At 45.7% G+C, this 12173-nt stretch overlaps 1 protein-coding gene across 1 annotated transcript in view; it reads left to right on the top strand.

The window, feature by feature from the left end:
- The window catches only part of LOC143775042 (histone H2A.V), a 30383-nt gene extending 29814 nt beyond the window's left edge, over positions 1–569 (top strand). The window contains exon 5 of the mRNA XM_077262868.1: positions 209–569. Coding sequence (XP_077118983.1) covers positions 209–270 — 62 coding nt within the window. The 3' untranslated portion in view covers positions 271–569. The remainder of the gene's footprint in view (positions 1–208) is intronic.
- The last annotated feature ends 11604 nt before the right edge of the window (positions 570–12173 follow it).

The following is a 12173-nucleotide window of genomic DNA, read 5'->3' as shown; positions in this document are numbered from 1 at the left end:
ACTAAATACCGTATATTATTTTTGTGCACGAATATTTGTTTACTGTAGGGTATTTTATTAGGTTTTTGTTCCGGATATCGTACACTACATACGCTTCTGGACGCACACTGGGTAATGACCTACTTACAGTGCAGCACTAATGTAGGATATCTTATCGGTCACATGTTGGATTGCACAGACCCGTGATTTTTTTTCTTCTTCTTTGCAGGTGTTATTCCTCATATCCACAAATCTCTCATTGGAAAGAAGGGACAGCAGAAAACTGCATAAAGTACATAACCTGTTTCCCTCTGCCATTGTACTGTAACTGGGACAGAAAAAAAATGGGGATATGTGGAATTTGTTTTGTTTATTTTCGTTGAAAATGTTACTTTTTCTAAAAGAAATAGATAAATGGAAGGTAATAGAGAGTAGACTTAAAGGAAAACCTTTGTATGTTCTTTAGGTGAAGAGTTTCACAGAAAAAAAAAATCCTGAAGTCTTGTGAATGGGAATTTGTGTGTTGATTGGCTAGGTTTCTCCCGTGTGTTTTATACAAAAATGGAACAGATAAACCATTTTTTACATAAGCTTTGACTCTGTGTGGTAAATCTTATCTGGGACATGGGCCACAATTTCTTCACAATCTGCTGATTCCAGTAGCAACATTGGGACAGAACTGACGGCCATGCAAGGCTGGTCTCAGACGGCAGAATGAATAATCAGGGCCATCATATCCTCACACTGTGGATGTAATTGGCTCAGTGCGCTCTTCTGCATGGCAGGGGCGGCCTTCTATTGCACATTAATAGTTCAAGCAAAGTGAATGTAATTGCATTAAACAAGAGATCTAATGGTCCAGCATAGAGATAAGTCCTGAGCCTATTAAAACTTCACCTTCATTGGTAGTGCATGTAAAACTCCACACAGTAATATGCCAGGTAGCTCGCCTACACATTTCAGCAGGTAGCCTTAAATCAAAATAATATACCATGTTTGAACTACCTGCCAAAATGCGTAGGTTTACTACCTGGCATTTTACTGTAAGGAGTTTCAATAAGCTCGGGACTTATCTCTATATTGGACCATTACACCTGTTTATTATGATCGGAGTTTCTCTGGCTTGTCACTCAGCAACTGCTAGCATTAAAAGTAAGAAACCCAAATACACATTAAAAGTGTTCTCCAACAATGTAATAAGATAGCCATAACACGTTATTCAAGTGTCAGTCCATCCTAGTCATGAGTTAGGATGGTCTGCAGTCTGAAGAAACGCAGCTCCTGAGATCTACGTCTCAACTGACAGAAGGACTGAATCGTAAGCACACGTTCTTCCATGAGCAGCTGCTCAGTCATAGAGATCTAGGTCTCAGGTGCGGCATTTCTTGAGATGGCAACCTGTTTTTACACTTGACTAGAGGGTGGGCTGTCGTTCAAATTACGTGATGGACCATTTTAGCACATTGTTGGTGAGCTCTTTTTAGATGGTCCGACAGTCCCACTGAAACAAGCAGGTTTGGCCGATGTAGGGTTCCCCGACATGTGGCTCGCAGCGATTCGCGCTGGGCAGGGTCATTGCTAGGCATTTTGATTCAGAGCCCCAAATCTTCAGGGATGCGTTTTTGCCTACCATAAAATCTATTTTACACAAGCTAACACATCTCTGGCCCGCGTAGGTTCTCCCACTCTCTGCTCCTACTTTCAGCGTGTGCACACACAGGGTTGACTCAATGGAAGAGACACGAGGGCCTCCACCAGTTACCTCCCTGCCTCTTCTTCCAGAGCAGGAGGTGAGGAATGGCCTTATAAGCATTTTTTGGCAGAAAAAAATGTTATGTAAAAGAGGCACTTTGATAAGTTTTCTACATTCGTTTTTGGTGCAGATTTTTCGCTATTAATTAGTATGAGTGAAATCTGCTGCAAAAACATTGAAAGAATTGACACCCTGCAGTTTTAAATCTGCAAGTCAAAAGTAATCAATGTGTGCATGAGACTTCAAGATTATCCACTATTGCTGGCATCAGTAAATCCTTCAGGTTTTGTAACAAATCTGTGCAGGAAAAAAAAAAAACTAAAAAAAAAATCTGCAACATGTGCACATGCCCTAAGGCTATGTGCACACGTAGGGAATGGGGTGCAGAATTTTCTGCACAAAATCTGCATCTCCTGGCAGAATCCGCAGCTGCGGATTTGCCGCGGTTTTTATGCGGAATTTTGTGCGGATTTGCAGCAGAATTGATGCAGATTTTGTGCGGTTTTCCCACTGCGGATTTCTATGATGGAAGGGTGCAGAAACGCTTCAGAGCCGCACAAAAGAAGTGACATGCACTTCTTTTAAATCCGCAGCATTTCCGCACAGCTTTTTTTTTTTTAACCATTGATTTTCATTGTACTGTAAATCACAGTGCGGATCTGCAGCGTTTCTGCGTGGAAAAATCCGCTGCGGATCCGCTCTAAATCTGCATCGTGTGCACACAGCCTAAAGCCTCAAATCTCAACTAGGCTGGGACTACACTGTGACTTTGGTCGTGACACAGGTTTCTACAGCGCAGCACAATACAAGTGAATGGCGACGCATTGTGACCCCTGGAGTACAACAATAACGTCGGAAAAATTTTAACCGGGTCTGATTTCTGTGAATTGTCGCAGTACCCTAGGGTTCGTAATTCATCCTCATTCATTCTTTTGGCAGCGTGACTCGTTTTGCGGCTAATGTTGCCGCACATGCCAACACAGAACTTAGAACAGGCTCTGTGTGAGACACAATGACACTGTCTGCTCTCCTCACTGGAGTCATGGCAGGTGCTGCAGCACAGCAGGCCCGAGTGTGATTAACAGCTCTAATTGTCTCTCACAGAGCCTGTTCTAAGCCACTGTGGCGACCTGTTCTTTGTTATTCCCTGCTTATGACTGGTCAGCGTCAGAAAGAAAAAGAAGTACATGCCCCAAGGATTTTCAATAGCTGTTAATGACTAAAATATTTACACGTTTTCATCCTAATTAAATGTATCTTTTATGGTGGCACAAGCCCTTTAAGACCAGCATAAAGTACCCATGTCAAACATTTCCCAATGTGTTTTGATGGCCGAGGCTTAGCGACGTGACTGGATACCTGCTCTTCCATCTGTAGCCACATTATGACCAAGAGCACCGTATGTATAGGGTGAAGATTTCTCAAACAAGGTACGTGGGTTTGCTACCATAGAAAACCAACCTTCAATAAGGGATACAGTAGTTGCTTTATGTATTCTTTGCTTACGTTTAGTACAGTGGTTATACCCTTTAATATTTTATAAGTCATTTTAGTACAAGCTCGTACCTGGACACTGATAAATCAGGCATTTCTGTATGGAGGAGACACGTACTGCAGACCCAGAAGTGCAAATATCTCTTCCTCAGAGGCTGCAGGGATGGAGCAGTTCTGCAAGCAAAAAAATAAACGTGAGCAAAGAATCAGGCCGAGTGTTAAAGCTACTGATTAAAGTCGTGTTCCAGTTTCAGGAAATAAAAGCCAATCTGTGCATAATGAAAGAAATTTTGTAACCTATGTACATTCCTTATGGTGTTCAAGACCTGTGCTGTTTACATTCATTGATTAGTGCTAGTTAGGGGCAGGTTGGGAAAAAGGCACATGGCTCCAGGCCGAGTGCTGTGTGGATGCCTCCTCCAATCCTGGGATGTAACAACATCCTTAATGTGTGTCTATAGCCATCTGGAATTGTACACTGCTCAAAAATAAAGGGAACACTAAAATCCCACATCCGAGGTATCACTGAATTAAATATTTCAGTTGCAAATCTTTATTCATTATATAGTGGAATGTGCTGAGAACAATAAAACATAAAAATTATCAATGTAAATCAAAATTAATATCCCATGAAGGTCTAGATTTGGAATGATACTCAAAATCACAGTGGAAAATCAAATTACAGGCTGATCCAACTTCAGTGGAAATGCCTCAAGACAAGGAAATGATGCTCAGTAGTGTGTGTGGCCTCCACGTGCCTGTGTGATCTCCCTACAACGCCTGGGCATGCTCCTGATGAGGCGGCGGATGGTCTTCTGAGGGATCTCCTCCCAGACCTGGACTAAAGCATCAGTCAACATCCTGGACAGTCTGTGAGGCAACGTGACGTTGGTGGATGGAAAGAGACATCATGTGCTCGATTGGACTCAGGTCTGGGGACTGGGCAGGCCAGTCCGTAGCATCAATGCCTTCATCATGCAGGAACTGCTGACATACTTCAGCCACATGAGACCTAGCATTGTCCTGCATCAGAAGGAACCCAGGGACCCCTGCTCCTGCATATGGTCTCACAATGGGTCTGAGGATCTCATCTCTGTACCTAATGGCAGTCAGGCTACCTCTGGCTAACACATGGAAGTCCGTGCGGCCCTCCAAAGAAATGCCACCCCACACCATTACGGAGTCTCCAGATTCTCTCACATGCGCAGTATGCTCTCATCCATGAAGAACACCAGTGTCAAATCTGCCAATCTTAGGGTATGTTTCCACGGTAAGGAAACGCGGCTTGTTTGACGCTGCGCAGAGCTGCAGCGTCAAACAAGCAGCGTCCAGATGTTCCAGCATAGTGGAGGGGATTTGATGAAATCCCGTCTCCACTATGCGTGGAAACCCGCACGCGGCGGCCCTGCGACTCCGGACATGCTGCGCGTCTTTTCAGATCGCAGCATGTCCGTACACCTTGCGGGGACGCAGCGTCCCCGCAAGGCATATCACAGGGCCCTATGGGACAGAGCGATCATCCCGGATGTGAAGAGTTAACACATCCGGCATGATCGCGTCCCAGAAAGGGGGCGGGGCTTAGCGCCGAGCGGCTTCGCCGCTGTGGCGATACCGCCGCCCATCCGTAACGTGGAGACATACCCTTAGTGTTCTCTGGCCGATGTCTGACAGGATGAGCAGACAAATGGATGTTAGTGGCCTGCTGGAGGTCATTTTGCAGGGCTCTGTCACTGCTCCTTGCACGAAGGAGGAGGTAGCGGTCCTGCTGCTGCTGGGTTGTTTCCCTCCTAAGGCTACTTTCACACTTCCGTTTATTTATATCCGTCACAATGCGTCGTTTTGGGAAAAAAAACACATCCTGCAAATTTGCCTGCAAGATTTTTTTCCCCCAATTTCCCCATCCAGAACTTCTTGCGTAAGTTGCTTATCTACAAAACTTACGCAAGAAGTTCTGGATGGGGAAATTTTACCGGCATCCAGGACACCACCATTTGCATAGCCAGACTTCCGGGGCACACAGGTTACAGAGAAGAGCCGCGCATGCGCAGAGACGAGCTGTATGCTATGTCCACAGTAGGGCAAAGCATAATGCGCAGGCGCGACATTACACTTAACTGCGCAGGCGTGAAACTCTACGCAAACGTCGGGAAGAAATTACTTAGGGAAAAGCAAGAGGTGGGGGAGAAACACCGGATTACGTACCGGTAATGCTCTTTTATAGAGCCACGACAGCACCCACTTGAGAGAGGGGATCCGCCCCTAGGAACAGGAAACCCTATGGAGAGATAAAAGGGGCGGTCCCCCTCGCTCCCACAGTTGGGTTACAGAGATTGCGAGGAACCGCCCACCAGTATTAGTAGGCAATTATTATCATTTTATCTTAAACTACTAATATTTACAAGAACCAATCACCCTTATCCGTGCTCATATGCAAACTAATATATAAGGGAGGGAAGTGAAGGGGTGCTGTCGTGGCTCTATAAAAGAGCATTACCGGTACGTAATCCGGTGTTTTCTCTTCGCCACGACAGCACCCACTTGAGAGACTTTCAGAGATAGTCATTTGGGAGGGATCACAGTGTTAAGAACTGATCTACCAAAAGACAGGTCAGATGAAGAAGATAAATCCAATCTATAGTGATTATAGAATGTAGTGGGAGAAGCCCAAGTTGCGGCCTTACATATCAGTTCTATTGGAACTTCTGCTCGCTCGGCCCAGGATGATGCTATCGCCCGAGTGGAGTGTGCTTTTACAGTCTCAGGCGGGTTCTCCCCTTTGGATGAATAGGCCAGACATATTGCATCCCGAATCCACCGAGATAAAGTGCCGTTCGTGATTCCATCTCCTTTTCTATGGCCCTGGAAGGAAATAAAGAGAGCCCTGCTCTTCCTCCAGGCGCTAGTTCTATCTAAATAGGCTAATATGGCCCTCCTCACATCTAATGTGTGGTATTTTTGTTCTTCCTGATTCGTAGGGTTATCATAGAAGGAGGGAAGAAAAATTTCTTGTGATCTATGAAATTTAGTGCATACTTTGGGTAAGTAGGAAGGGTCTGTTTTTAGGACAATTCTGTCTGGAAATATAGACATAAACGGTGGATCTATCGATAATGCCTGTATGTCGCTTACTCTTCTAGCTAATACCAAAGCAACAAGAAGAGCTGTCTTGATGGAAACATGTTTTATGTGAGCTGAATGTAGTGGCTCAAAGGGGTGGTCTGTTAGAGCTTCAAGGACTAAATTAACATCCCAAGGTGGTACATGGGGAATTTGGACTGTCTCTGACCTTTGGCAAGCTGCGATAAACCTGGCTACCCACCTGTCACCTGCAATATCGTGACCATATAAAGCACCAAGCGCAGAAATGTGTACTTTTAAAGGTACTGACTGCCAGACCTAAATCGCGCCCTTTTTGAAGAAATTCTAGGACCATAGGGATCTGAATCTCGTTTGATAGTGCTGTTGGGTAGAGGTTTAAGAATTTTTTCCACACTCTCACATAAATGGATGTGGTAGATTTTTTCCTACTTAGTAGCAGAGTGTCAATTACTTTGTTAGAAAATCCTCTCATTTTTAGCAGCCGCCTCTCAAATGCCAGGCAGTCAACCGCAGACCCTTCACCTGAGGGTGGTTGAAGGGGCCTTGGGAGAGCAGATCCTGATCCTCCGGAAGGATCCACGGGTCTGAAATTGACATAATTCTCAGCCAGGAGAACCATGGCCTCTTGGGCCAAAATGGAGCTATTAAGATCACATGAGCTCTGTCCTCCCTTATCTTCCTGATCACCGTTGGAAGAAGTATTAGTGGGGGAAAGGCATATGCTTTCTGGAATGTCCATGGGACTTGCAGAGCATCGAAGATATCTGGATTGTCGGATCGGAACAATGAGCGAACCTTTTGACTTGTCTGTTGTGTCTCGTCGCAAAAAGGTCTCTCGGGAGTACCCCATTTTTTGATTATCATTAAAAAGATACGACGGCTGAGAACCCACTCTCCTTGGCGGAGAGTGTGGCGGCTGAGGAAATCCGCTTTTGGATTGTCGACTCCTCTTACATGCAGTGCTGATAAGGATAGGAGGTGCTCCTCTGCTATGGGTAGAATGTCGCCGGCTATACACATGAGAGCTTCTGATCTTGTTCCCCCTTGGTGGTTTATGTATGCCACCGCTGTCATGTTGTCTGAAAAGATTCTTGTATGCGTTCCGTGTAACTGCGGAAGAAATTTACATATGGCATGATAGATAGCCTTCAGTTCTTTTTGATTAGAGGAATCATTCGATTCTCTAGGAGACCACAGACCTTGAACTATTTGATCTCCTAAGTGTGCTCCCCAACCACTAGGACTGGCATCGGTAAAGAGTGTTTTTGAAGGTTTAACCACCCAGGGAACCCCACTGGTAAAATGACTCTGGTCTAACCACCAGGTAAGAGAATCTACCACGTCAGATGGTAAAGATAACCGACTAGCCAATTGGCCTTGTAACCTCTCTTCTTCCTGTAGAATTTTATATTGTAATTTTCTACTATGGAATTGGGCCCATGGGACAGCTGGGATACATGATGTAAAGGAACCAAGAAGGGACATCCCTTCTCTTAGGGAAATTAGGGGTTTATTAATCACCGATTGTACCTTGTTTATAATTGCTAATTGTTTAGAGTCGGGAAGAAAGCACCTTTGATTTGTAGAATCTAGAATAAGCCCTAGGAATGTTTGTCGAGTTGTGGGGGACAACCTGGATTTCTCCCAGTTTACTAACCACCCCAATTCCTGTAGGGACGAAATTGTATCAAGTACTCGTTGATGGCATTGGGAAAGAGAGTTGCCCACTATAAGAAGGTCATCTAAATATGGTATTACAAGAGTGTCTTTTAATCTCAAATATGACATTACTTCTGACATTAATTTTGTGAAGACTCTCGGAGCTATCGACAGTCCAAAGGGCATTGCTGTATATTGATAATGCCTTATCTGACCTTCCATTATAACTGCCACCCGTAGATATTGCTGATGTTCAATGAAGATTGGTAGATGGTAATACGCATCTTTAAGGTCAAGTACTGCCATAAAGCAATGGGGAAACAGGAGCTTTATAGTTGATCGTATAGACTCCATTTTAAAGGTTTGGTTTTCTAAGAAGACGTTTAGTCTTTTCAGGTTAATTATTGTTCTAAATGATCCGTCTGGTTTTGGAATCAAAAATAGAGGGGAATAAAAACCCCTTCCTTTTTGATGAGAAGGGACTTCCACTAGTACCCCTTTGGACAGGAGATTTATTATTTCCTGTTCCAAGGCCTCTTGTTGTGAATGAGACTTTAAGGAAGTCAATAAGAATGAGTCCGGAGGGACTCGGGCAAATCTTAATTTAAGACCCGTAGATATAAGGCTAGTTGCCCATGGATTGGAAGTCATTGTCAGCCATTGTGAAGTGAAAAAAGACAACCTACCGCCAACGGGTAGATCTGTCCTAACGGGTTTTATCCTCAGGTTTGAATGGACGTTTTCCGAAAAACGCTCCTTTCTGCTTAAAGTCTTTATTAACCCAGCGGTCTTGGTTTTTATAGTCCTTTCTTCTATTAAACGTGGGTTTACGGAACGCTCTCCTGTAGGATGGAAGATAAGTATTATTGGGGAACCCCTTCTTCCTCTCACCCGCTTTAGTTAGTATTTCGTCTAACTTAGTACCAAATAGGTACTCACCCTGGCATGGAAGACCACACAATTTAGACTTCGTTTGGGGATCTCCTTTCCACCCCTTTAGCCATAAGGCTCGACGAGCCGCGTTAGTCAGACCTGCCGATTTGGCAGCTAGCCGTATGGAATCAGCTGAGGAATCCGCCAAAAAGGCTGTAGCTCCTCTAATTAACGGTATGGAAGAGATCAGTCTATCTCGGGAAAGGCCGCTCTTTAATCCTTCTTCTAAATCATTTAACCAGACCAACATGGACCTGGCAGTGCATGTGGCTGATATAGCCGGCCTGAAGGCTCCAGTACAGGATTCCCATGCTCTTTTTAAGAGGGTATCCGCTTTCCGGTCCAGCGGGTCTTGCAAGGAGCTGGAATCTTCTACGGGTAGCAAAGATTTTTTAGAAGTGGAAGCCACTGCTGCATCTACCTTCGGGGCTTTTAACCATATAGAGAAATCTTCGTCATTAAAGGGATAGCGTCTTTTTGACGAAGACGGCAATCCTTTTTGTCCCTGGCTTTCCCACTCCTTTTTTACTACATTTTTAATTGCTGGAATTACAGGGAAAGAAGGTTTTTTCCTCTCTGACAGGCCTGCAAACATCACGTCCTGTGGTGTTTTAGGGATTTTTGTGTCTTCAATACCCATGGTGTTACAAACTGATCTTACTAAATTATCGATACTGTCTGTGGGAAAGCATGTATCCCGCTCATCATCTGAGGAAATGATCCTTTGGGAACCATCCGAATCTTTATCTTCAGTCCCAGAGGACTGCTCAGACCTGGGGGAATTATATTTTTTTCTACCCTCGGGAATTTTTTCCGAGTTTCGGAAGGCCTGTAATTCTTCCCTAATCATACTCCTTATATCTTCCGACCTTACTGAAGACTCCTCACGTAAGGTGGATTCGATGCAAGACTGGCACAACTTCTTTAAATAATTGTCGGGGAGCGGCTGAGAGCATAAAGCACATTGTATGTGTTTGGTTTTCCCCGTTCTTTTTGCCTAAGGAATATAGACAAAGAGGGGGAGTGTAATCAGCCTAAGAGGGTACACACACACACTCACCCAGTGAGGTTGTTGTTACAATACCGGCTGATGAGGAGGAGACGGAGGCACAGATGGAACCGACCGGCCTGATTTCTTGTCTCTGGCGCTTTTGGAAGAAGATGATCTGCGACTGCTGCTTGTTCGGCTACTAGGCGCAATAGCGGTGACTTCGGATGAAGCCATCGCCGGGTCCTGTGGAGATGCCATGATGGACGCCGGAGGATCAGTGCCGGCGTCCTTTTCTAATGGGGGCCGCCATCTTCTTCCTGCCGCACCCGGAAGTGACCGCTACATCCGGGTCGCGGCTATTCAGTATGCGCCTGCGCTCCCACCAGCATCAGCGCAGGCGCCGTCCTCCTCCTGTTTCACCCCGGAAGTTGCGATCTGCTTCCGGGGGATAGTATACCGGACCCACGCTGCCTGCGCACCATGAGGGATGGCGCCGCAGGATCTCCTTACCCCAGCGATTTGGTCCTTGCAGGTCTGCTGGGTGGATCTCCATGAGCCAGGTGACTCCCCGGACCTGGCCTCACAGTACCTGCCAGCAGAGGGGGGAAGCTGCCATAGGACCCCCGACGCTGCTTCCAGCTTCTGGAGCCCTTGCCGTCCCATAAAGGTAAACTGCGCAAGCGGCATCCAGGCTGGGCATCCTCTTCTCCAAGGGTCTCCCGTAGGAACAGGAAACCAACTGTGGGAGCGAGGGGGACCGCCCCTTTTATCTCTCCATAGGGTTTCCTGTTCCTAGGGGCGGATCCCCTCTCTCAAGTGGGTGCTGTCGTGGCGAAGAGAAAACAGCGAATTCACAATGCCCATTTGACCAGACCGCCGTGATTGACAGGCGAAAACGGCGACTTTACTAAGGTATTTTGGCAGCAAAGGTGGGGAATCGGGAAAATAAGGCTATGTGCACACGTTGCGGTTTTTACCGCGGAACCGCAGCGATTTTGATGCTGCGGGTCCGCAGCAGTTTCCATTGCATTTACAGTTACATGTAAACCTATGGAAACCGCAATCCGCTGTGCACATGCTGCGGGAAAAACCACGCAGAAACGCAGCGGTTTACATTCCGCAGCATGTCACTTCTTTTGTGCAGAATCGCGGCGATTCTGCACACATAGGAATGCATTGATCCGCTTACTTCCCGCATGGGGCTATGCCCACGATGCGGGAAGTAAGCGGATCATGTGCAGATGGTACCCGGGGTGGAGGAGAGGAGACTCTCCTCCAGGCCCTGGGAACCATATTTGTGTAAAAAAAAAAAAAAGAATTAAAATAAAAAATAATGATATACGCACCTCTCAGCGCTGCACACGGCCGTCCGGTCTCAGGGTTGCTGTACGAGCAGGGCCTGCGATGACGTCGCGGTCACATGACCGTGACGTCACGAAAGTCCTTCTCGCACAGCATCTTTGGAACCGGACCGCCGCGTGCAGCGCCGAGGAGATCGGGACGTCAGAGGGTGAGTATATAACCATTTTTTAATTATTTTTAACATTACTATTGATGCTGCATATTGCTGCATATGCAGCATCAATAGTATAGGAGTAATCCCGCAGCGGAAACCGCAAAACAAACCGCGATAAATCTGCAGGGATAACCGCAGCGGTTTTGCTCTGCAGATTTATCAAATCCACAGCGGGAGAACCCGCAGAGGACCCGACCTACGTGTGCACATAGCCTCAAGACACAGTTATAAAGCACAGCTCAGGCCCTATTTAAAGCTATTTTTAGCTCATATTGAAAAAACGGGGTGACAGGTTCCCTTTAAATAGCATGATGGCCGGTGCATGGGCTCAAACTCCCATTAGTTTACACCCGCGACGGGCTCGACATGCCCACATTGCTGCCATGTTGGTCCTTCCTTAAGCTGGGGCTTCTAGAAAAGACATCTATTTCACCATGTACTTCAGTATACTACTACAGTTGGCCATAAGATCATAGTTTTTAAATAAAATAAAAATTAGAAAGAAAGAATGGAATTCCCTAAGGCAAATGTGAAAATGGCCTGGAAGTGCATTTGCACTGCACCATGATCTTAGGCACGCTGTCTTCCCAATAATCGGCCACCATAAAACAGGCTTCCAAGAAAACTGCATAAAGTACATAACCTGTTTCCCTCTGCCATTGTACTGTAACTGGGACAGAAAAAAAATGGGGATATGTGGAATTTGTTTTGTTTATTTTCGTTGAAAATGTTACTTTTTCTAAAAGAAA

This window comes from Ranitomeya variabilis, chromosome 5, assembly GCF_051348905.1.
Source record: "Ranitomeya variabilis isolate aRanVar5 chromosome 5, aRanVar5.hap1, whole genome shotgun sequence".
Taxonomy (NCBI): Eukaryota; Metazoa; Chordata; class Amphibia; order Anura; family Dendrobatidae; genus Ranitomeya; species Ranitomeya variabilis.
The sequence above is the reverse complement of the archived record's forward strand: the minus strand, read 5'-3'. Positions and strand labels throughout refer to the sequence as shown.